The sequence below is a fragment of the Microplitis mediator genome, chromosome 7 (assembly GCF_029852145.1).
Source record: "Microplitis mediator isolate UGA2020A chromosome 7, iyMicMedi2.1, whole genome shotgun sequence".
NCBI lineage: Eukaryota > Metazoa > Arthropoda > Insecta > Hymenoptera > Braconidae > Microplitis > Microplitis mediator.
This window is the reverse complement of record NC_079975.1, coordinates 20,178,883-20,206,184: the sequence shown is the minus strand read 5'-3', so window position 1 is coordinate 20,206,184 and position 27,302 is coordinate 20,178,883. Positions and strand designations below refer to the sequence as shown.

General features: G+C 30.2%; 3 protein-coding genes across 6 annotated transcripts in view; 1 reads left to right on the top strand and 2 right to left on the bottom strand.

Moving 5' to 3' along the window:
- Positions 1-27,302, bottom strand: part of LOC130672445 (A disintegrin and metalloproteinase with thrombospondin motifs 20-like) — a 197,967-nt gene that overhangs the window by 105,248 nt on the left and 65,417 nt on the right. For all 4 annotated transcript variants that reach the window (XM_057477045.1, XM_057477044.1, XM_057477042.1 and 1 more), the window contains one exon: positions 158-344. In XM_057477045.1, coding sequence (XP_057333028.1) covers positions 158-344 — 187 coding nt within the window. The remainder of the gene's footprint in view (positions 1-157; positions 345-27,302) is intronic.
- On the bottom strand, positions 16,474-17,060 carry LOC130672454 (uncharacterized). Its single transcript, XM_057477054.1, has one exon. It carries the CDS (start codon positions 17,008-17,010, stop codon positions 16,594-16,596), a length of 417 nt encoding a protein of 138 aa, XP_057333037.1. The 5' UTR covers positions 17,011-17,060; the 3' UTR covers positions 16,474-16,593.
- Positions 19,704-23,143, top strand: LOC130672451 (uncharacterized). Its single transcript, XM_057477051.1, has 3 exons — positions 19,704-19,956; positions 20,264-21,209; positions 23,021-23,143. Exons 1-2 carry the CDS (start codon positions 19,782-19,784, stop codon positions 21,178-21,180), a joined length of 1,092 nt encoding a protein of 363 aa, XP_057333034.1. The 5' UTR covers positions 19,704-19,781; the 3' UTR covers positions 21,181-21,209; positions 23,021-23,143.

Here is a 27,302-nt window from a genome sequence, read left to right as displayed (position 1 = left end):
GATCAAAATTTCAGGGGGGCCGCTCTGCCCCACCCTCCCCTACGTATAAAAACATACTCTGACAGTCTCTCGTAGTTCATATTTTGTCTGGCGATTAATTATAGCTACATCAAAATTTCATATTTAGAAAAATAAAAGTTTGAATTTAATGACTCACCTATTAATCCGCAATTGTGACCTACTTCATCCGGCAAATCGACATCATTAGAACGAGTACGTGTTGCTGAGACACGATAGATTGCATGTTCAAATGACGATTTACTGGCAGAGGTGTCTTTGTCTCTCGACCAATTTGTCGTCGGCTTGATAATGTAACTGCCACTCGATGTTTTCATATGACCAGTCTAAAAAAAAATTAAATTATCATCAACATGATTTTGCAATTATCCACAACCTCTAATAATATTTGACGCTATTAATAATAATGTATCACCGTAATTACAATTTATGTTATTATTTAAATTTAAAAATAAAATAACTCCGGCTAAAGATAGCCGTGTGAAAATTAACCAACTGACGTCAGAACTAAAACATGTAATATCTCAAGTAAATATACCACTTAATGTTATAATATTTTATTTAATACAATATAATATAAGTTTATTTAGTCGGAAAAAGGGTGAAGAGTTTAATGTAACCTGAGATCTGACAGATGTAAAACATCATTCAGCAGTCTTTCTTCTAATCCAATGAAATTTAATGCATTACACACGTTTTGGTTTAATGTTTTTCTTAGTAGTAGTACTAGTCTAAAATAATACCAAGTACTTAAGCTATTATCTGTAATAATACACTTAATATTCTATTTTTAAATAAAATATGAGATTTATATTTTTAAATGTTTACAGGAAAAAATTTTTAATCACAAATTATTTACACACGTGCCAATGACATCATGAAGGAAAATTAAATGGATTACTTTTTTTTCGATAATTGCCATAAATTTTGAATTTCGAATCAACTGTTTTTTTCATTTTATTTTTAAATGAAATTATTGGGGGTATTGAGCAATTTTTGAAAAGGTTGTAATTTAGGAGACGAGTTCAAATGAAAGATCTTGGGAAAGAAAATTAAGATCTACGTTGATCTGCAGTAAATCTATGGAGATCTAATTTTTGGAAAAATTAGATCTACGTTACTTATAACAGATCTACAGGTAAAGTTAGATCTCGTAGTTGTGAGGATGTTTTTGAAGAAATCTACAAAAATTTTTAGAAATCGTCGGAGATCCTCGGCGAGCTCTGTAGCCTTAATACAGAAAATAATTTTTTGGCGCAAAAAAGAAGAGTGGGCTGCAATTTTGCTCCTGTTGGGAATAACCTATCACAATATAGACGTTTTTTGTTTATTATGATGTCCTCTAGTGGGAGAAACCATAAAAAGTTCATAGAAAAATCTTATTTCCGAGTTTAGACCCATATGAGAATAAATGAAGATGAATATCTTGGCGCAAAAACTTTTAATCTGCCCCAAAAAAATTTCAACTTGTCCCCAAGGAATTTTTTGCATCATGAAGTGGAAACAAAAAATTTCTCGGTGCGAGAAAAAATGTATTCCAGCAAGAAATTTTTTTTAGTCCTAAGAAAATTTTTGTTGTCAATTCATAATACGAAAAATTTCTTGGGACAAGAAATCCTTTTTTTCTGTGTCAATCTTTACTAATATTAATATGAAATCTTTGAAAATCTACTAAGATCAGTAGAAATCGTTTGAGGTGATCACAGATATAATATCATCAAAGATATTCATGTTAAATTTTTTATCAGTGCATGTGCACATCATGATAAATTGCCGGATAAATATTTAGCTTTAAAAAAATCTCACAACTTATGTTGCAAAATATAAATAATATAAATTACAGCTTACTCAATATGCTAGATGTCAAATAAAATAATCGTTAATTATTAACTCATTGAACGTTCTGTTACAAAATCCTTTAATTGTATTGATCGCTGTTATGTAATCCCATGTATCTACCGTACTTTATTTTAATTACATATTTTTTTATTGTCTATCAAAGATCAGGTACGTTGAAATTTTTTTACGCGTATCCTTGTAAGAAATATTTATAATAAAAAAAAATATTTAATCAATTTTTTATGAGACCAATAATTTTACGATACTGATAAAAAAAATATTTAAAAAAATTCCACTTATAGTTTTTTTAATTTCCTACATGTGCATATTTTTAGTTTTTTTTTTTTTTGTAATTTAGTTATTGAAAAAAACATCCGAAAACTGTTGATTTTAGGATCATGGGATTTTAGCATTGAAATTACCATTAAAAAAAAAATAAATTATTTCATTTAATTTCAATGAACACACGTTATTTTTTCAGCATTTCCCTGTCATCCCACTCTAATCTCTAGATAAGCATTCAAACATTTTTTTTTTCCTCATAAATTATCGAGCAAAAATTATAGTAAACAGTTAGTACATAAAGGTATATATTAATAATAATTGTAGGGTATCAGTGATAACCCTGCGGCTTGTTATCCTCGTGTTCTTATTCCCGTCCAGTTTATCAAGTACCCAGTGCGCGCAAATGGTGTAACAAGAGGGACAAGAACAGGGACAGGGACAGGAACCAACGGGGTGTTGCAATGACGCACTGAGGGTGCTTGCACACAAGTAAATAGGTAGACGATACGCCCCCGCTAAATATATGCCGCCTACGTGCATTCCGCGGCACCGATCGTGCCTTAAAATGATTTAAAAGAATTAAAATAAAATGATAAATAATAAAAAAGTTCAAATGAATAGAAGGAGAATAAGGTGGAGAAATGATTCAAGAAGCATTGAACTTGAACTTGTTCGTGTTCTTTCCCCCCTCTATACCACCTACATGACTCCCTCATTGTAAGTCGTGATGCCAGAAGCCTTCAAGTAACAGTTTTTTATGAATTCATCTTGAGATTTATTTTTATATTTTTCAATCGTTGTTGCTATTTATTATTATTTTTATTTTTACTAAATCTCATACATCACATGTACTTTTAACTTGTCTCTGCGGAATAATAATAATGTAAATATTAATAAAAAGTAAAAATATTGTGATTATGAACGGAATTAAATGTCTGGTTGCTCAATGATGCAGTTCGTTAAGCGCATTAAGATGCACTTGGGTTGTAAAAGTAATGCACTAAAAAATAAATATATGAATACATGCTATATATATTCTTCAGATATATAAATAAACTAATATTTGTTTTATTTATAGTTATTTATATATTAATTAATAAGTATATTATATTTATTTTTGGTATCTACGCATGACAAATATTTATTTCAGTCTATCAACTACTGAATTCAATTTTTTTTTATTTTTTTGTAAACGACCCAATTATAAGCGGATGACAATTATTGGTACTTTATTTTAATTTATATCTTTAGAAGATATACATATATTTATATATATTTTTTTATACTATTTTTGGAGTTTGAAAAATTCGAGAAAACGCACTTGTGTTTTGAAACACAGAAAATTGGACAAAAAAAAAATATTAAGTTGTGTAAAAGTGCGAAAGTCACGATAATTTCAAATTTTATGCAGATTTGGTGAAAGGTCGATAGTAGACACTTTTGAAAAAAAAAAAAAAAGTAGTTAAATTAAGAGCAGCAAATAAGAGAATGTGCTCCAGAAATTTTGCATCTATTCCCCGTAGTCAAAAATGAACACCTCATTTTACTATCAGAAAATACTGGAATAAATAGATGTCAAGTCTTATTTTATCCTGAAGTGAGTCGTTTGTATTTAAAAATTTGTAAAAAGTCGCGGACTTATTGAAATTTTGTTCATTCAGCAAAAGTAGATGTCGAATTTTCTATGAGTTAAAATTGAGGACAAATTTTGCGACTCGGGTTGATACTCCTGAATTATGTCATCGAAAAAAGTTGATTGTTAAAATACATTAGTAAGCTCACAAGAGTTTTGACGATAATTTTGTCCAAAATTTAGTTCCAAATGAAGTCTTTTATCACACGATACATACGAAGCTCGGTGGACTACTCGCTCTATAATCCTCGATTCAAATTAATGAGATTTTCTATTCAGTTCCGATAAAAATTTAGTAAATCCTCGATTTACTGTAAAAATGCATCGAGGACAGTTCCGTTAGTCTACGGATTGCAGAAGAGAAAAAAATGTAAACCTTCTTTTCTGATAACCAAAAAAATTTTAACAAGTATCAACTAGATGTCAAGAACTCGATTGCAAGTTACAGTTGGTTAAATCCAAGTTGTTGAACATCCGAACGGGGATTATCCGTATCACCTTCTCCAAGAGATGATAAGTTAATAAATAAGGATAAGGATAAAAATTGATCATGATCGCAAGTGAATTATTTAAATCTACAGTCAACAAGTAACATGCTTACTTCATTAATGTCAATAAATATATGTGTATATTTAAACAAGTTATTTATCCTTATACACCCAAAGCCCATTAATATAAATACAAAATATAATGTATAAATATATATAATGCAAATCTTTCTCTATATATATATATATATATATATATATATATAAGGATTGCAGGAGCCTTAATACAAAGATCACGAGATATTTTCTTGACATAAGAGGGTAGTGCGATAAAACGTCTACGTCCTCTTCAATGGTATATTTTATATATCTTATTGCATTCCAGATTCCAGTACTTAACATTCTGCATACCATCGTATATAAGATATACCTTAAGCGAAACAGTGAGACAAGGAGATGTGAACTGAAATTACGAAACGATAGATCGAGGTGCTAGGTCTTCCACCTTTCAACGATTGTCCTCGTCGCCGTTGTCGTTGCAGTTTATATAAACAAATAATAGTTAATAAATATTAAATAAATAATTTATATGCGATATTTATTTTCAGTTGGCACATGAACATGACCATTGATAGTAATCTTTAAATATCACTAGAGAAAATAAAAATATAGTCATTGAAAACAAAGACTTGAATTCCATACAAGATTCAAGATTCACGTACCTACAATTGAATCTATATATATATATATATATACATCTATATATATATATATATATATATATATATATATATATATATATATATATATATATATATATATATGTATAAAAGTACATGTTATAATCTCGTCATTCATCGAGTGATTATTTATCCTGACGTATATTTATCTGACTTTAGTTTACTTTTACATATATATATATATATATATATATATATATATATATACATATATATACATATATATATATATATATATGTATATGTGTGTGTGTGTGTGTGTATTTTTGTATAGAGAGAGAAAGAAAAATGATATGTGTAAATATATATTTATATATCTGAATATTATTTTAAAATATGTAATATTTGTATGAATATGAATTGCTGAAGAATTACAACATATTTTTCATAAATATATTTATATCTATATATATAATAATTCATATTGTATATTAAACTTTCATCATGACACCTGCGAGAAGACGATGACAGACGGTGCCTAGGCGATTATTAAATATATTCGTTGTAATGTAAGATGTCGAAATATTTACTTCACTTTTTTTTAAATATTCCATTTAATTGAGAAATTATTATTTGATTCCATATAAATTTATTAATTTACTTAATTGAGTAATTTTATAAATTATTTTAATTTTATCTTTTCTAAGTTGCCGATAGAAGGGCACACCCTAAAATTATTATGACCTGAATAGTTGAAGAAATTGATCGAGTTATTAAGTAAGAGGTATAATTAATTTTATGATATAGATATGTAATGTTTGAGTTTATATAAAGTCAGTATTTATTTTAGTAAGTTTTTTTTTTTAATTAATTTTTATTTAGGCCCTCGAGGGCCAGGAAAATAAAATACCCGGGGCATAAAGAGGTGTGCAATTTTTTAAATGATTTTTTTTAATCGTAATTGAAAAAAAACTCGAAGTAACTAAGTTACGACAGACCGCACTCGGTTAACTTGAGGTCGACGGTTCGAATCCAACTCACGGTTTTTTTTTCAAATATTTTTATATTCCATATATATTACAACCGGAAGTTATTTATCAATATCAATTTTATAGAAATTAAATTTTGTCAAATTAAAAATTTTTTTAAGTCACCGAGTAGCAATAAAATTATTCACTCAATAAATAACCATTTGGAGAAGAAAATTTATATATTTTTAATAAAAGTTCATCTTTATCAAGGGTCTAATTTGCATGATTAGATCTCCGACGTTAAATCATATCTTGTATGTAATAAAATTTATAGACACACTTAAATGTAATTATTCGTTGGCATAAACACACCATATGTATCATAAATATCATGCTCGTACATATATGGTGCGCAAGCTATATCACAAGAAGATGGCTCTATCTTAAATTATCTAGTCTAATGTTCACGAAAAAATTGTCACGATATTTATCATCAATATTTATCTCATAACTAATTACAAAAATAAATGACCGTATGTTCATTTCCTGAATTTTCTGACTAAAAATTTTTCGCCAGTTTTAAAAATGATAATTCAAAGCAGAAAAAATAAAAATTTATTTTCTTGTCTACGCGTAGATAATAATAGAAAAAAATTGGGCCATTTTTTTTTAGAATTAATGATAAGTATTTGATTCTTTCAACAGATAGTAATTTTAATTAGAAATGTAAATAGTAAAAGCGTATCAAGCTGAGTAAGTTTACACGTGCAGTAGTTAGATATTTATATTGAGAATAGAAATACCTCGCGGTGTTTATATATGAAAAAAAAAAAAAAATTTTTTTCAATTCCAATTCTCTGGTCTATGGGTCTACATAACTTTCAAAATTGACACAAAACCCATGTAGAAAAAATTCAAAAAAGGTTTAATGTGTAGAACTTTTGAATTTGAGGCAAATTAGAACTTCAAGTTGAACTTTTCCGGATTTTTACATTAAAAAGTATAGCTGGTTTAGAATTTTAACTCAACGAATTTTGACAAATGAGAACGTTTTTGAACCATAATTTTGAAAATTTATATTTACTGTTTTTTCTTTTTCAATACAGAAATTTCAAATTTGAGATTTTTGAACTGTTTCTGAACGAAGGAAAAATTTTAAATTAGCATTTGAATTATAATTCATCCGCGGGAAGTTCGAAATCTATCATATTTTTTACTATCAAAATTCGAAAAAAAACTTGCAGTTCTGATCTGTCAAAAATTTAGAAATTCTACGTGTTAAGCTTTTTTTGAAAGTTTGGAACGAATTTGAAATACACGGACATCTTGTCTTGAGTCTTGTTTTCTCTTTTCTTTTGTCTTGTCTTGTCTGGTTACTTTCATGGTCTTTACTTATTTAGCAACACAACCGTATATTATACTCCCTCATTCCTTTATTCCCTCACGTACTATCTATCTTTAATACCGTTTATATTTTTTTGTATCGCGGAGACCATTCGTTCCCAATTAAACGAGTGATATTAAGAAAACAAACCTTTCGAGTACCAGCTGTACTGTTTCACAAAATTTATTATTTTAATTTTCACTATATTAATACACATTGACTGAATTATTATTCGTTTTTTCAAAAAATTTCGAATGCTACTTTTTATCTCAGGATTAAATTTAAATCATCTTTTATGATTTTGACACAAATTTGGGATTTTATTATTTTGTTGCACTCAATAAAAATTTTAACCAAAGTAAAATTTTGATTATTTATTTCTCAACTAATTAATAATTCATGAGTTAAATAAATTTTTTAATTTCTTAATTAATTAATTATTGAATAATAAATAGGATTTTTATTTATGACTATACTCGACGCTTAATAAATTTAAATAGTTTTATAGAGAGATTTCATTTTATGAGTTTAAATTAATTCAGACGATGAACTTATTTTGCCGGAAATCAGTTGATGAACTTTTAATTATAGTCGTAAAAAAAAAAACTTAGTTCATAACAATCATTGATATATATACATATATTTTTTTTTTAAAATCATTTATGGAGTATAAATTCAAAACACTTTTTTTTTCCTGTAAAAAATGAACCATATATAGTCATAATAGAAAATTGTCTGTCTATATTTCATATATGCCTATTAGGGTGATCCAAAAAATAACAAATTTTTTTTTTTTCTTCCAAACAGGTTCAAAAGTTTCATTTAGATAAAAAAAGACGCCTGTGAAAATTAGAGCTCTTAATATTAACATTAAGAGGTTCCTCATCGCACTTTTCTATTTTCCATAAGAATAACATGGGAAAAATTTTTTTTACGTCTTCTGATTTTTATAAGTAGCTAACGATGCGCCATAGGAATAATTGGCAGGCATATTTTTGTAGGGAATTGAATGCTCTACAAAAAAAGATTCTTATCATTTTTTGAGGAATCTATTTGTTCAAAAGTTATTTGAGGTTGAAGACGAATTCATATTAAATTTTGAGATTTTCTACTTTTCCGGCGAAACTATCAGACTTATTACAAAATACCATTGGACCTTTTTTGTAGACAATTTTATTCCCTAAAAGTTATTTCGAATAAAGTTTTTTCGAATTCCGCATTGTTTTCTAGTTATTTTTATTTTAATGTGATGCTCATAAAAAAATAGTCTTCTGATCGATTTTAAGAGCTTGACATTAAAATAAAAATAACTAGAAAGCAATGCGGAATTCGAAAAAACTTTATTAGAAATAACTTTTAGGGAATAAAATTGTCTACAAAAAAGGTCTGACGATATTTTGTAATAAGTCTGATAGTTTCACCGGAAAAGTAGAAAATCTCAAAATTTAATATGAATTGGACTTCAACCTCAAATAACTTTTGAACAAATAGATTCCTCAAAAAATGATAAGAATCTTTTTTTGTAGAGCATTCAATTCCCTACAAAAATATGCCTGCCATTTATTCCTATGACGCATCGTTAGCTACTTATAAAAATCAGAAGACGTAAAAAAAATTTTTCCCATGTTATTCTTATGGGAAATAGAAAAGTGCGATGAGGAACCTCTTAATGTTAATATTAAGAGCTCTAATTTTCACAGGCGTCTTTTTTTATCTAAATGAAACTTTTGAACCTGTTTGGAAGAAAAAAAAAAAAGTTTGTTATTTTTTGGATCACCCTAATGCCTATATGTGATCCATATATGCCATAATATGCGCATGTAAAACATATATGAGTCATATACGGAGTATTTGAGTCATATATGAAGCACATGAATTATACATGGAGTATATATGAGTCATATATGTTTCAAATATGTTCCACATATAACTCATATATGCTATGAACGATATATGTTCCATATGAGTCTTATATTGAGTATATATGAGTCATATGTGGAGCATATATGCCAGATACGAAGCATATGGGTATGTACTCTGTATAAACTTCATATATGGCCAATTTTTGGATACTCTTCATATGTGGAGCATATACAGATCACATATGATCCAAATATGATTCATAAATGATCCATATATGACTTATATTTGCCAACTATCCTGTATGCTCTATATATGTGTTTATATGATTCATTTTTCACGGGATTGGAATATAAATTGGCCAAAAAAAATTTCGCATTTTTAAAAAAACTAAAGCTTTTATAATGTTTTCATTCTACCAAAGAAAAACGATGTCAATTATCATAAACAGAATTCATTTCAAACTATTGAAGCAAAAAATGAAAAAACAAATCGAGTAAAATTAATGGAATAAAGAAAGAGCAGAGAATTAAGAGGGTAAGAATTTTCCACATACGGATGCTCAATTTGCATTCACATTTTGTTTATGCTCTCCCTTTCTATGGCTACTATATATGCGTGCAATAAATATATACATATATGTTTGATGCTTCGCAGTATAGTACAAAGAGTGACGTTCAGGGTTACCAAGAACTCTTGGCAGATCCATAGCTGCGTTTAAACTCTTATTCTATTCTAATTTTTCCTTTTCGACTGTTGATTCTTACGAATATAACGCAATGTGGATGCACATTCACATAAACGGAATCGAATGCACATTCATGCATTGACTGAGTACTTAATAAAAAATTTTTGTTTTGTTTTATTAAAAAGTATATTTATCTATATTAAAAAACCGTAAATCTTTTAACTGCAGACACATGATTCTTATTCGATCAAGCTTAAACTGGCTGGCTTCTTTTGAGTCTTGATTTTATGTGGGAGGACAAGTATCAGTTTAAGTCTTTTAAGTCAATGAAATATGGGGTCAAATACTTTTGGTACTAAACGAGATCCATAACAGACAATTTTTATATCCACTCTCATGCATTCATTTCATATTTTTTACTTTACTTATTTATTTATTTGTGTATCTCCCTTATTTATAAGCCACGTGGCTTTTTTTTTATCTCGGAAATTTATCAGTTCAACTACTGGCACTTTTATTAAATTCATTTATTCACTTTTTATGACTGCAAAAAATACGAAAACGGAGATCGAAATTTCGGTAGCGCGAAAAAATCATGGGGTAACAGAAGAAAATGTCTGGAAGCTCAAAGTCTCTGGTTTTCAATTTTTGGAGCTCGAAATTTAAATTTACCGTTAGAGTATGAAATAGCGGAACGGTAATTTTTGAATTTTTTTCCTTTAACAGTTTACGTGGGCGCAGATAAATTTGTTTCATAAATTTTAGTGTCATAGACTGTTAGATTTACCTTTTCTCATCGAGTTAGAAGGTCGATGCTCTGAGAGACGGTTCTCTCCCGAGTTATGAGCTGTCAAAGTTACAATCACATTTCTCATTTTGATAACCGATTATTCGCAAATATACGACGTTGAAAAAATATTAAACACGGTTTTAAAGTGCGTTTAATATTCTCTACAAAGTATACTTTGATATTGGACAGTAATTTTGAAAATTCTAAATTCTGTAGTCGCAAATAGTTCCAGCAATAAGACATAGATTTTTTTTTCTTTGTATTCTAGTTTATAAAATTTTGGGAAACATAATTTTTTTTTTTTTTACTACCGAGTCATCCTATTACTTAAATATTTAAAATTTAGGTAGTCTATAAACGAACCTCATAAATACCCAATTTTTTTTTTTTTTAATTCTTTTTTTGCATCATTAGAAAAAAAGTCATTTTGATCATTCGTAAAAAATAGGAAAACTCTCTATAGCAAAAAATTCTTATACTCGTGACAAACGAGCTCCCAATTTAAAAAAAAACGCGAAATTCTTGTTCTGAAGAAATGAACTTTTTAATCTCAATTGTAAAAAATTTAATACCAAGTCTCACTTAAATTAATAAAAAAATCTTTTTTTTTTTTTAAGCTTTTAAGTCTAGAGAAATAAAAAATTGATTCTTGCAAATTTAAAAAATTACTAGACGCTCTAAATTTTTTTTATTTTTACGATATTGTAAATATATGAGAGAAAATTCTTAAAACTGACTAAAAGTGTAAGAAACCAATTTATTAAAAAAAAATTTATGACGTACTAAATTTGATAAAAAATTTTACGATGACTAGGTCATTTTACAGTGTTGTCGGTAGTGTATAAAAAAATAATGGATTAAAATTTACAGGGGTCACGTTAGTTACCGCTGTGATTTTATATACACAACCTTCTTAACATTTACTGCGTTCGGGGATGTAAAACATGAACACAATGTGACTCACGGGTGGCCTTAGCGACATCACGAAATATATTATTTTCTGAATTTCCAATTCCAATTTAAAAAAAAACCATTAATCATTTTCTAAAATACGTTCTATTTATTATCGACAAAAAATACCGATATCTTGTTAATAAATTCAAAAATTATGAAGTATAATTAAAGTTGTCGAAAAAAATGAGGATAAGTATTTTAGTGTCGCTATAAATATAAATATACACGGAAGCTAAATAAATACAGTAGTTCAATTCCGTCTAACCCATCAATTGAAAAGCATGCCAAGTAAGTAACGGACTGAGTATCCCGGCAATTTGCCCGTCGGGGACTTGATTAAGATCTCAAGATACATCTGAGTCACGATATGTCATAATCAAATGCACTATTATATTTTATTCAAACTTCATTTTGTCTATTTATTAACTAATTATTTATTTTCATTAAAATTGATTTGAGTAAATAGAAAATTAGACATCAGACGATTAAATAACGGAATTTTTTTTTAACGAATTAGGGTATATTTCTAATAAATTATTTATGTAAATATTATTCCAAAATTTGAAACAATAGATCGTCAAAAAATTTCGTAGCATCAGTAGATTGTTAGTTTTATTTATTTTGCTCTGCTCTAATCGATAGAGCGGCCGGCCGGCAACCGAACGGACCGCGGTTCGAGTCCGGCTCTGGGATTTTTTATACCAAAATTTTTTTTTCGACTTTTTTGTGAATTTTTTCCAGATTTTCATGCTCACTAAACTAGACATCAAAATATTTAGAACGAAAAAAAAATTTCTTGTTAGTAAAAATTAAAAAAAATGTTTTTTTCAGTTATCAATAAATTATACAATTTTTTTGACATTAAAGCAGTAGCTCTCTGATCATAAATCTGTGTAATGCAATAAACCCAAAAATTGAATAAATAAAAATTTAAAAGCAATAAATAAATTTAAATAGAATGATATTGTCTCATATTAAAGCCCCGGTAGTTTTTAAAATTTTAATATCTTATTTAGTCGTAATATTTCATTTAACATCGACTTATAAAGAATATTTTAGCCATTAAAAAAATATTTTATCCAGTGTCTTTAGATAATAAATAATTTAAGTAAATAAAGTTTATAAAAACGTCGATAATAAAAAAAAAAATTTATTAATAAATAAAAACTGGATTATTTCCATTATTTTGCAATAAATGTCAAAGAAATAAATAAATCGAATTATTTAAAAATAGAAATAAACAGTTTACTGTGTAACGGCCTTGAATTTGATTGCTGAGTTATATGTAAATAAAACAGTAATGTATTTAAGTGTAATAATAAAATTTGTTTCAACTAAACGCGAATCATCATCATCATCATCAGCATCAAATAATAATCGTACATAGTAAACACATTGAGTACTAAATTGTTAATTTGGAAAGTTTAAATTGTTTGGGTTACAGTTGTTAAATATATTATTTTACTTGAGCTTAATATGTCTGACAATGAACTGATTGCTAGTTTAATTTAAGATTAATGATAAATTTTAAATTTGTGTTGGATACTTTCCAATATAGACAATTTAATCTTTGTTTCAATTTTTTTTCCCTAAAAAAAAAAAAAAAAAAAAAAAAAATAAAATAATAATAATATGTCAAGAATCCTTGGAAATATACATATATATAAATATATGTGAGAAAAAAAATTTTATTGTATCACATAAATGTTCCAACTTTCGTTTAATTATAAAAGTTAATTAAAAATTTAATTTAAAAAAATAATTCATCTGAAAATTTTTTTTTGCCGATCAAATAGACGAGATCTTTTTATTATTAAAAAAATTTTTAACAGAAATTTAAGTGTAGAAAACCATATGACAGTTACTGACGTATTTTTTATTAACAAAAAAAAATATATATACATATATGTATGTATATAAAATAGCTCTCATCATTGGTGGCTTCTCTCAGCACATTGAGATGATGGTTTTTAAAAAAAATAATAGTATGAGAAATTAAAAATGAAGAGAATATAAACAGGACAGGCTCCTGCTGACTTTTGGCTCGAGAAATCAATTATAAAAAGGGTTCTACTGAAAGATAGCCGCACACTTGTCGTTTTTATATATTTACTTTTTTTATATACGGCATTTTAATCCTCATGACAGGGTAGTGTTTATCTGTATAATATTGTAATTAAGTGCAGATATTTCTAATATATTAAATTATAATTTGTGTTTTGGGATTTTTTTATTTCTGCGTTTTCTAATTTTATTTATTATATTGCCGATTTTTTTAGATTTATATATGTATACTTTTATACAGAGAAAGAGAGAGAGAGAGAAAGAGAGATGACGGCTAAATTTATAGACCGTTAATTACGAAAATTTATTTTTATTTTGCAAATAATTTATTTCGCATAAATAATCTAAGAAAGTGTAATCTCAATGCAGACAAATATCATTTTAAGTAATGCCGCGGGTACAATTGTCATAATTAATTGATCTCATGAAATATTACCATCGTTCATAAACTTGTTCTCATACATATATTATAAATACATTTGATACTTATGGTAAATTAATTTATCAACTATCAGCAAATTTTATAATTAGTATAACTCAAGAGTTTAAATACTCGACAATTTAAATTTTTTTCTCAAAATATCTTTGAGAAACTAGTTAATGTAATCCGCAGCTTAGGATTTAAAATTATTTTTTAAGATAAATTGTAATAAATCGTGTAAACATTTAAGAATATCATGATAATGTTTTTTTTCCAAACAAATTTTATGAATGAAAAAAAATGTATATTCCTGCCTAGAAAAAAAAATTAGATCTATGATACTTCTAGCAGATCTACGGAGATCTAGATAGATCTCATAGTTGCCAGGTTTTTTTTTTCGAGATCTATGAAAATTGACGGAAATCGTCGATCACCGGTGACCTCTATAGCCATGATTAGAAAGATTGATGATCATGACTTGTCGATCTGCGTAGATCTTCATAAATCACAATAGATCATTGATATTATTGTTAAATCATTAAAGATTTCTTCTTAAGATCAATAGAGATTTTTTTAGATTACCATAGATTTGAAATCGTCCAAGATTCGAGATCACTGGAAATCTTTAAAGATCATCATAGATCGAAAATCATTGACCATCTGCCGAAATCATCTAAGATCCCGCGATCTATTTAAAATTTAAGATCGTAGATCCAAATTATTTCTTCTCAGGGTTTCAAATCGAACGAAATTTTGGAAAAATTGACAATAATTTGATACTAATGATCTCGAGTGAATATTTAATTACTAAAAATTATTGACGTCTTTTGAAAATTGAATTGAATTTTTGAAATATTAAAAGAACAGATATTTTGTAATGTCACCAGATTTCTTTTTTCCATAATAATAATAAATTTATTTATTTATTGACATAATTATTAGAGTAAATGTGTATCATACAAAGAAAATCTCAACAAAGACACCAGTCTGGTGTTATTGAGATTGCGAAACAACGGCAAACTCTGTTGACGAGTTCGTGACCCTGAAAAACACCCGAGGGTTAATTGATTAAAAAATAGTTATTGCGTGTTTACGATAACGATGTCTTCACCCATTTGCCGTAAACTATTTAATTAAATATCTCGCTTTCCAGAGCAAACGTTATTCAATTGTAAATGTCGTTTAATTTAATTAGACTTATTGCTCACTTTATCAATACATAATTTCTATACCATATAGACGAGACACATTTATCAAATGTATATAATCGTCTTAATGCTGTCAAATTGAAGAAAAAAAAATTATCTTTACTTTTTTAAAAATAGCGTATTAAATTTCCAACGATATCTTTATTTTAAAAATAATTAATTAAATTGTTATCTCGTGATTTTTTTAATTGACAATTAACCAATGAGGTAAAAGAAAATATATAGAAATTACGTGATTTATCAAAAATAAATTTTTAAAAATAAGTCTGCTGTCAAAATTTATTATCAGATATCGATATTTTTTACTGAAGAAGTTTTAAAAAAATTGTATTGTTTTTTAAAAAAATATGACGAATGATAATTTTTTTATCTATATTTGAGAAAAAATTTAGGGACGTCACTGCGCATTTGATGAATCATAATAATTGATTGTTGATAAGTTTGATTTTTCAAAAACAATTATTATTGAAAATACGCAATACTAAGTTATAAAAGATTATATTTTTATATAACTATTAATCATCGTAATTTATAAAATGACTCGGTATCAAGATTTTAAAATTTGTCTATTACAAAAATGTAAAAATTTTTGTCAATCCGACAATTGATTTTTTAATAAAAATTAAAACGTTTACACTGATCAAATTTTTTTTAAAAATATAGACAGCAATTTTTTTAGGTCTAAAATTTTTCTGGGCGATCGGACATGTATGCAAACTTTCATCAGATTTTTAAACCGGTTGAATAATTAAAAATTTAATCATAAGTTTTTAATTCATACCCAGTATCTAGTTTTATAGAAGACATTTTTTATTTTAAATTCCAACGGAATCTAAAAAAATATTTTTCCATAAGCATTAAAATTTTCCAACTAAAGATAAAGGGAATTTGTTTTATTTATATACTGAGAAAAAAAAATTTTTTATAATAACAATATTTTCTCGAGTAATAAATCGATATAAATAAGTGCATTATTAATTTCATGTCTAACAGAGAATCATTTTCTTGACAGAAGAAGATCGGGGTCTCTTCGATCAGCAAAATGATTTTGATTGAAACGTTAAAAAAATTTTGCACCAAAAATATATGAGATTAAGAATCTTAATATAATAATTTCTCGTTACAAGAATATACAGCAATTATAAAAGTTTTTTTTTTCAGTGTACTTTAAATTTAATAACAATTAGTAATTAGTTTATGGTATATTCAACTTTTATTCAAAATTAGTGACAGCTAGAGCAATGTCATACACTTTTACAACAGATACATTGAGAAATAAATTCATTAGCTGACTTATGAATAAAAAAAGATCAATTTTCAGATAGACTGCACTCGACTGTAGTATAACGGCTTGCATGATAAGGATGATAGACAGAAATGTCACATTTCTTAACAACCCCTTCTTCAAGTAGCTTGCATGTGTCAGCATAATAGCCCTTTGGACAATCGGTTTCACCGAATTTAGCTTCGATATGATAATGAACTGCTGAATCTGATGTTAATTTGTAAAACGCACTGATAATTTCCGCAACGGCAAGCTCATTGCTATCATTGTGGACGTACGAATATTCATTACGAGCGTTTTGGGTCAATTGCTTGGCATCTTGTGAATTGACGTCAAATTGATGCCAGTCTTCCTCGACTTCATCAGCAATAACAATGATAAGCGAGACTTGCAGTATCAAAAACACCGATATTGATTCAAATAGATTATGCTTGATGAACATTTTGTCGAGTGATGCTTGCAATTGATAATAGAACTTTTACTGGTAATTATAGAGTAGACAAGACACGATTTTAAACAACAGTCAGAACAAGTGATCAACACGCAGCAAGTAGCTGACTAATATACTAAAAATTTTATAGCACATTAGTAACGTCCCAATGTCCAGGTTATCTCACTTATAAGCAATTAAATTGTGAAATGATAACAACTGAAGAATAGATAATGTTTATAGTTGTATTTATGAAGAAAAGAAGAGCATTTATGTGAAAATGAACAACATGGCAAGTATAGTATAAGAAAATATTTATTGTTATACATATGTTTTTACAGGTGTTATGATATTGATGTATAATTAATGTTTATTTTTGAAAATTAATTAATCAGATGATTTATGAAAAATTGTATGCAAGATAATTGACACAGTATTAGATGTACATGAAAAATAAATAGGATATGAAAGGACGTCGATTTGACGATAAAGTTTTGTTCTATTGGTAATTAATGAACAGAAGGAATTAACATGTTTATGAAGCAATGTAATTTTCACGTCATTATCGATATTATTTAGCGTGCGAATTTAAAGTACATTTGCAGTTCGGGTTTTTTTTTTGCATTCACTAATAAACTTTTTTTGTCTCGAAGACTGGAAGCGAATTTTTATAGAACTATTCCATAGATAAGAATAATTTACCTGGCTCGTGATTGATATTCATTGAAAAAACCCAAAATTAGAACCAATGTGAAAAATTATTACTCGGTCCATTTGATTAATTAATAAAAAATTACTGCTAGCGAGCATGAAAAATTGAAACTTTTATGAGAATATAAACACGTTAATTTGACAATTAAATTTTCTACCATCGGTAATTAATGAATAGAAGTAATTAACGTGTCTTTTGAGTAATTACTCTCAACGAATATGATGTTTAATTAATACTGGGTATCAGTAAAAGTACATTGGTTTATATAAAATAAAAAAAATATTCCATAAAATTTGTCCCTGAAAATTGTTCGTCATACTCTAGGTAAATAAAGAAAACATTATCGTGCAATAAAAAAATTTTAATAAAAATAAAGAGCGATCATAAAGCACGCTCAGCGTTTTCGTGCTTGAGGTGTGCAAAAATAGAATTTAATATTTTTTGAGTTGCAATAAAAATTTTTTATTTCCCGATAAGAAAGTTGAAAATTTTTCATAATTCAGCAAGTTATTGTTTTCAACCCAATTTTAAAAAAACGAGTTTTGACCAAATGTCGACCTTTTGAGGTCCTAGGAAGCTACTTTGACATTTTAAAAAAAATGTTTCTGTTTGTGTGTTTTGATGGAAAATTTTTAAAGCGTTAATTAATTTATTTTGTAACTTTCCGATGATCTTTCGGAAGGAGATTCCAGGTTCGAATTTATCGTAACAATATGGATATTAGGGTGTTTCATATTTAGGCGATATTTTTTTTTTCTGTCCTACCTGAAAAACTAACAATTTATAGTACAAAAAAAATAATCCCGCTTGCAAAAAAATTCTAAGCCAATTAGGGGGTTAGTGCATCGAAAAATGCGATTTCCCGTTTGAATAACATAAAAAAAAATTTTTTTTAGTTGGGAATTTTTCCCCTCGGCAATGATTCATTGTGCGAATAAGCCCAGCATTGATTTTTGTCGGAAATTTAACGCTCTACAAAAAAAGTATCTTATCATTTTTTGATAAATCCATCTATTCAAAAGTTATTGCATCTCGATCAAGTTAAAGTAAATTTCGAAATCTTTTTACTTTTCCGGCGAAACTATCGAACTTATCATAAAATGCCGTAGAATCTTTTTTGTAGGCAATTTTGTTTTCTACAAATTATCTCTGATGAATTTCTTTTCGATTCTGCATTGTTTTCTAGTTATTTCCATTTTAATGCCTAGCTCCTAAAAAAATAGTGTTCTGATCGATTTTAAGAGCTTGGCATTAAAATGGAAATAACTAGAAAACAATGCAGAATCGAAAAGAAATTCATCAGAGATAATTTGTAGAAAACAAAATTGCCTACAAAAAAGATTCTACGGCATTTTATGATAAGTTCGATAGTTTCGCCGGAAAAGTAAAAAGATTTCGAAATTTACTTTAACTTGATCGAGATGCAATAACTTTTGAATAGATGGATTTATCAAAAAATGATAAGATACTTTTTTTGTAGAGCGTTAAATTCCCGACAAAAATGTATGCTGGGCTTGTTCGTACAATAAGTCATTGCCGACGTAAAAAATTCCAAACTAAAAAAAATTTTTTTTCCCTTTGTTATTTAAATGGGAAACCGAATTTTTCGATGAGCTAAGCCCCTAATTGACTTGAAATTTTTTTTCAAGCGGGAATATTTTTTTTTGTTCTATAAATTGTTAGTTTTTCAGGTAGGACAGGAATAAAAAAAATACCACCTAAATATGAAACACCCTATTGGATATAGTTAATGCTTGCAATGATGCAAAGACAAATAAAATTCAATTAGATATTATTTAAAAACTTATACTTTTGATTATACTAAGCGTCTCGTTCTCGATGATTAAATAATTGATTACCTGTAGTACTGTTAGTACGTGTCAACTACACAACGTTTAGAGTTTAAATTCAAATGCTTTTTCGCGCCAGTAGCCCTCAGCGCCTGGCGCGCACCCTAGCAGTCTCATATATTGTTTTGTTGTGTCAACAACAACGGACGTGGGTTAAAATTTTTTGTAATAAAAAACTTGATAATTTTTTATTACATCATCAAAAGATTGGATTTTTAATAATGGGGAAATCCAAGAAACGTTCCCGATCAAATTCAGTGGAAAGTAGATCCCCCAAGATATCTAAAAAAGATTTACAATGCCAAATCGAGGCCATCGCCAAGAGCGTCCAAGATCTGGTAAAAGCGCAACAAGAGTTGCAGGCTACAGTTAAAGAAACTGCAGAGCAGAATAGAGGTGAGGACATTTAAAAAAAAAAAAAAAAAAAAAAATATTTGCAAGGGTATATGGTTGGTGTGTCTCTTCCACACGAAGTTTCACACAGGTTATTTCCACACGAACATAACCTGATCCTCTATGGACAGAAAGTTTGATTTTTTACTTTTCTAAAGCATTATTTCCACACGAAATACAAAAAAAAAAAAAAAAAAAGATAAAGAGAGAAAATCTAGCATGGAACCATCATTATAAAAAAAAAAAAAAAAAAAATTTTTTTTTTTTTTCTCTTCCTTTTTTGTTTATGTGGCCTTATCTTTTATTACAGTGGAGGCCAGTATTTCCAACAAGGAAAGTATAGAACCCAATAAGGGTACTGAGACATTGACCAGTACGGCAGTAGCCGACGATTCCCGGAAGGAAGACGTAGGGGTTTTGGAAGACGGAGAAGTTCCGGAAGAGTTTTTAGTAGAGGATGAGCATGACTTGGACGATGAACTTCGTGAAGTACTTGGGGAAGAGGTTTCAAACACGAATACCTCAGTCAAGGTAAATGACAGCCTGAAAAAATGGTGGGAGACTTGGATGTCAAAGGGCTTAACTGAAGAGGTTAAGAAAGCTCTACTTAAAAAATATGTTAGAGATGGAGAATTCCGAACTGAAGCACCCAAGGTTAACCTTGAAATTCAGCGTCACTTGACTGAGATCGCCAAAAAACGTGATGCTCACTTTACTGATACGCAAAATTGTGTAGGATCAGCGCTATCATCGTTAAGCTCAGCCATATCGATGCTGTCAGATAACTCATCAGAGGAGATTGATCAAATTACTCTGATGAAATATCTCTGGGACACGGGAAAAATCTTAAGTGATGTTTTCCACCAACAGTCAATAGCGAGAAAATCATTTATTACTCCGACTCTGGATAAGGACATAAAGGCTACGCTAGAGGCTAGTATCCCAGATGAATGGCTTTACGGTCAGAAACTCAATGACCAGGTTAAGGATGCAAAAGCCATCGTTAAAGCGGCTGCATCTTTAAAACCTTCTGACAAACCAGTTGTCAAGAAACAGGCATTCAGGACTGCGTCTCAGGGAAACTTGAGAGGCCCACCTGCGAAGTTCAGGCAGGTGGGCAACTATCAGCAGAGGAGATTCTTCTCGAACACGAGGTACAAACCGAGATCCACGACAGGGATGGCGAAGACTTCACTGAAGCCCAGCTCAGAGAAGAACAGGAAGTAGCGGAGATTGTTGTGGAAGAACAACAAGAGGTAAATAAATTAGCAGGCAGACTCAGTCTCTTCACAGAGAGTTGGGAAGGTGTTTCGGATGATAAATTCATCTTTGATTGTCTCAAAGGTTATGGTATTCCCTTTAAGTCCCAACCTATACAATTTGTGGAACCCAGTGAACCTGTAAGGTCTCCGGGTGATGAATTAAGGGTCCAGCAAGCTATCGGTAAACTTCTGCAAAAGGGGGCTATCGAGCCTTGCTTAGACATCGAGAGTCAGTTTATATCGTCGTATTTCCTAGTACCAAAAGCAGATGGGTCGGATCGTTTCATTATTAATCTAAAGCAATTAAATGAGTTTATTGAGACATATCACTTCAAAATGGAGGACCTGAGATCCGCTAGAGATCTCATTGATAAGGGCGCGTTCATGGCTAACCTAGACTTGGAGGATGCGTATTTCCTGATCCGGGTAAAAAGATCCTCTAGAAAATACCTTAGATTCAGGTTCAAAGGCCAGCTTTATCAATTCATGTGTCTTCCTTTTGGCTTGTGTTCTAGCCCTCATACTTTTACAAAAATAATGAAACCGGTGGTTAATAAACTTAGGTCAAAAGGTTTTTTATCGGTAGTATATCTGGATGATTTTCTATGCGTAGGCAAAGATTACGAAGCTTGTAAGAATAATGTACAGAATACGATAGGCCTCTTAGAGGAGCTTGGTTTTATCATTAACTATCGTAAGAGTACGACGACTCCTAATAGAAGGTGTAAATACCTAGGTTTTATCTTAGACTCAGAGAAATATTGTGTAGAACCGACAATGGAGAAGAGGGTATATATTAGGAAGCTACTAGATTCCATAGGGTTGAAAAAACGGTTCAGGATCAGATTTATAGCTCAGTTAATTGGGGTACTGGTAGCATGTATTCCAGGCGTAGAGTATGGCAGAGCATATTGCAAAAGATTAGAAAGAGCTAAGTGGTTAGCTCTTACGTTGAATAATAATGACTTTGAGGGTTTTATGACAATAAATGCGGGCGTTTTGGAGGATCTTCAATGGTGGAGAGATAATATAATGAGCGCTAACAGCAGAATAAAGTCTCACAAATATAGCATAGTGATAACTTCGGATGCTTCAAGGACAGGCTGGGGAGCGGAAGCTGGAGGTGTTGTTACAAGGGGTTTTTGGAATCCAGAGGATCAGAAGCACCACATTAATTATCTGGAACTTTACGCAGCTTTCTTCGCGCTTAAATGTTTTGCTCACGAGTTACGCGACCGCGAAGTCCTTCTTCGTATAGATAATACAACAGCGATCGCTTACGTCAATAAAGCTGGCGGAATTAGGCATCCAAAGTTATCAGATCTAGCTAGAGAGATTTGGCAATGGTGTCAATTAAGAGGAATTTGGCCAAGGGCAACATATATTCCATCGAAGCTGAATGTAGAAGCAGATGCCGCTTCCAGAGTGGAAAACCTGGACACCGAGTGGGAATTATCCAGGGAAGCCTTCCGAACCGTATTGGACACCTTTGGTTTGCCTTCGATTGATCTCTTTGCATCGCGTATTAACAGGAAGTGCGTAAGATTCTATTCGCGTTATCCAGATCCAGATGCAGAATCAGTAGACGCGTTTACGGTTTCTTGGAGAAACGAATATTTTTATGCTTTCCCACCCTTTGCCCTAATTTTACCAACCTTGAGGAAAATAATCAACGATGAAGCATCAGGTATCGTAGTTGCTCCCTTTTGGCCAGCGCAACCATGGTACCCGTTATTCACTTCTCTACTCTGCGAACCTCCTTTGATTTTCAAGCCTTCATTATTCTTATTATTATCTCCTTCTAGGCAGGAGTGTCACCCCCTAGCGAACAAGTTGTCACTAGTGGTCGGCAAATTATCCGGCAGGCCTTTGTCACCAAGGGCATCGGAGAGGAATCAATAGACATCATGCTCAGTTCTTTGTCAGAGTCAACGATTAAGCAGTATGAGGGAACATTGAAGAAATGGCTAGTTTTTACTCAAGCAAGGAATATCGATGCCTTTAATCCCCAGAGTACGGAGGTCATCAAGTTTCTTACAGCGCAGTTTAATGAAGGGGCGAAGCATGGCACTCTTAACTCTATGCGGGCTGCTATTTCCTTGATTTCTAGGAACAACCTCTCAAAGGACTCCTTATTATCGAGGTTCATCCGGGGGACATTCAAGAAGAGACCATCGCGACCGAAGTACTCCGATACCTGGGATACAGACCAGGTCCTGACATATATTGAAAAATTGGGAAACTTAGACAACTTAAAATTGAAGGAATTATCAGAGGTGGCAGTGACACTCCTTATTCTCATCACGGCACATAGAATGCAAACGTTGTCCTTGATAAAAACCGAAAATATCACTAAGACTGTTTCTGGATTAAAAATTAAGATACCTGATTTAATTAAGACCTCAAAGCCGGGCAAAGAACAACCTGTATTATCGATTCCATTCTTCAAGAAGAGGAAGAACATTTGTGTAGCATCTATCATATTATACTACTTAGAGCGTACTAAAGAATTAAGAACCAACTCGGATCGACTGTTTATTGGGACAGTAAAACCACATAAACCAGCTGGCGCTCAGACGATTGGGCACTGGATAAAGGCACTTATTGCAAAAGCAGGAGTTGATACAGAGATTTTCACCGCCTACAGCGTTAAGCATGCATCCGTGTCGAAGGCACATAAAAGGGGAGTAGATGTGGACACTATTAGAAGAACCGCAGGGTGGTCATCCAAGTCCACGGTTTTCGCCAATTTCTACAATCGGCCGATTCAAAGCTCTAGCGAGAGTTTTGCACTTACAGTAGCCGATAAAAAGTAAAGAATGTGTAATTTTGACAATAAAGTTATCACTAACTCTAAACTTCTACAGGTAATCAATTATTTAATCATCGAGAACGAGACGCTTAGTATAATTTAACGATCAAGCGAGCCCGCCGAAGGCGGGCGAAGCTCGATCGCAATTATACGTAGCGTCTCGTTCGAAGATGATTACTACCCTCCCGATAGAGATTTTAAGCCCGAAAGGAAAAAGATAGGCCCAGTAATCATCTAGCGAAAGGCGGGATAACTTTACATAGGTCAAAAATAAAAAAAAAAAAAAAAAAAAAAGAGAAAAAGACTCTAAAAAATATGAGACTGCTAGGGTGCGCGCCAGGCGCTGAGGGCTACTGGCGCGAAAAAGCATTTGAATTTAAACTCTAAACGTTGTGTAGTTGACACGTACTAACAGTACTACAGGTAATCAATTATTTAATCATCTTCGAACGAGACGCTACGTATAATTGCGATCGAGCTTCGCCCGCCTTCGGCGGGCTCGCTTGATCGTTAAATTTTTAGTAAGAAAATATTAGTGACTGTCGAATAAATTTAAAGTCTGCTCATAACAACTTACTTGAGGTAATCAAGTCTGGGCACTGTGTAGCTTAGCGACAAAATTAAAAATTAAAGACGTCAATGCGTCAAAGATTCCTCGTTAGCCGACGCGGCTACGACGAAGTTTAAATTTTATTGATAACAAATAAATAGATGATATAAAAAATAAAATTACCCACGCGTGGTAAAATTTTCGTTCAATAAAATTGTTTTTATTAATACAAGATAAAACATATAAGTACATATTTATTTATGAATATTTAACAATCAATAAATGTGCAAGAGGTCACATCATTAAGACGTTGCGTTGATTTTTACCTCGGGAATTTCAAATTCTCATTATGATTTTTTTTTCTTTTGTTTCAATGATTAGCAAAAAAAAAATAATAACACCTTTAATAAAATTAATGTTAAACGAAATAAATATGAAAATAAGTATTAGCATAAATAAATTTCTTTGTCGGTGTGCACTCGGTTATTTAACTTCAATTTGCATTCGCATTTACCACTCTGTTACTTTGCTCTCGTTATTTCCGCCTGGTTGTCGTCACGCTTTAGTATCGGTCGTCCGTAAAGAGTCAAATAAAATCAGTACTACGTACACGTGCTTTTTTTCATAATGTTTACACGTTTAATCATGTATATTAACATCTGCGGAACTGATAACAGTATGACCAATTTACTTCCATATATATTTTCTTTATCAAATTCAGAAGTTAGTTGGAATCCCGCGTTCTTTTGAAAATTTATGTCGGTCTAAATTGTAGACCAACAAAATACATATAAAAAGGCGGGGGCAAAATGGGTCCCACAAACTTTATTCATAAATTTAAAATACAGGGGCAAGATGAGTCGCAAAAAATTTTTTTTCCTTTTGGAAAAATTAAATCTGATTCGATCTCAACTTTTTTCCCGGTATTCCAATATTATGATAAGTAAATTATATAATAATATATTATGTAATTTAATCCGGTATATTTAAATTTATTATTATATTAATAAAGTATATATTTTAAATCACTTAAAATAACTGGTTGCAAATAATGTGAGTTAGGCACGTGCGTATTTATGAATGTGTGCGTGAGAATGATTCAAGTGGTTATGGGAATTAAAAAAAAAAAATCTAAAACCACTTGAAGAAAGTGAAATAAAAAAAATGAGTAAAAAAGGTACGGAAAGGAAAGAGAAGATGGAGAAAAGGGCGACTGAGTTTTGCTGCAGTGGCTGCTGGGGTCGTTGATATTTAGACGGAGGCAGCTCTCGTATGGACGCAAAAACGTCGTTAAATGCCCAACTCCATGGAGGTCCGGTCTTGTGGTACAAGTTGTGTGTATAGGTCAATGGACCCTCTTGGGATATTAAATCTTTCTGGAATATATCATCTAAGGGCTCAAGATTTAGTATTTTTTTTTACCTAAAATTGTACGTCTATTTTTAAATAATTATTAGCGTCATTAACTATTTAATTAATGCGGCAATTAAAAATATTTTAAGATTTTTAATGACAACTTTTAATTACTTTCTTTTTTCCCAATTAAAAATAAATAGAATTTTTATTATACTCGATAATAACTTGTATTTTTAATTAATTGCTCTGTAATTAAATTTCTAGGCATATAAATTACGCGGGTTCGAGATAGAAAATATTACTTAAGTTAAAACTCTGGTGTGAATTTATTTTTTTTGAAATAAATTATTCAACAATCGACAGTTATCAAGATGTATAACAAATATCAAATATATAAGTTAATACTTTTGTATTTTATTGTGGAAATCGCGATCGTCGCAGTTGTGGGATCGCACATTCTGGGCGGATGGCAAGATCTTGATGTGAATTCATCACAAGCTAAGGACATGGCACAAAAAGGATTGAGAAAATTTTCAAATGGACATTATCAAGGAGATCACAAGCTGATTGTCGTTGAAATTAATAAAGCTGAAGTTCAAATTGTCTCGGGAATCAAGCATAGGATTGAAGCTACACTTGGAGAGACCGATTGTACTAAAGAAAGTCACTCTCAAGGATGTAAATTACTCGAAGACGCTGAACTTCTTTACTGTTCGTTCAATATTTACGAAAAACCTTGGATGAAAAAAGAAACCTACGATATTCAATGTAACAAACATTTAAAAAAATAGACAAGCTGCATAAAATCGAAACGAGAATTTACGATTTTCTTCATATCCTTCAGAGTGTAATTTTTTTTTTGGCCAAAAGATCTCTATAACGCGACACGTTATGTGTTGAAAAACAGTACTTCTAATAATTGCACCTGATGTGCTCCTGCACATCTATTGATTGTTAAATATCCATAAATAAATATGTACTCATATGTATTATCTTGTATTAATAAAAACTATTTCATTGAACGAAAATTTTACTACGCATAGATAATTTTATTTTTTACATCATCTATTTATTTGCTATCGATAAAATTTGAACTTCATCGAAGCCTCGTCGGCTAACGAGGAATTTTTGACGCATTGACGTCTTTAATTTTCAATTTTGTCACTAAGCTACACAGTGCCCAGACTTGATTACCTCAAGTAAGTTGTTATGAGCAGACTTTAAATTTAATCGACAGTCAATAACGTTTTCTCACTAGAAAACTAAAGTATAAGTGATCAAATAGTATCTAATTAAATTTCATTTGTCTTTGACATCATTGCAAGCATCAACTAAAATCTATATTGTCACGATAAATCCCAACCAGGAC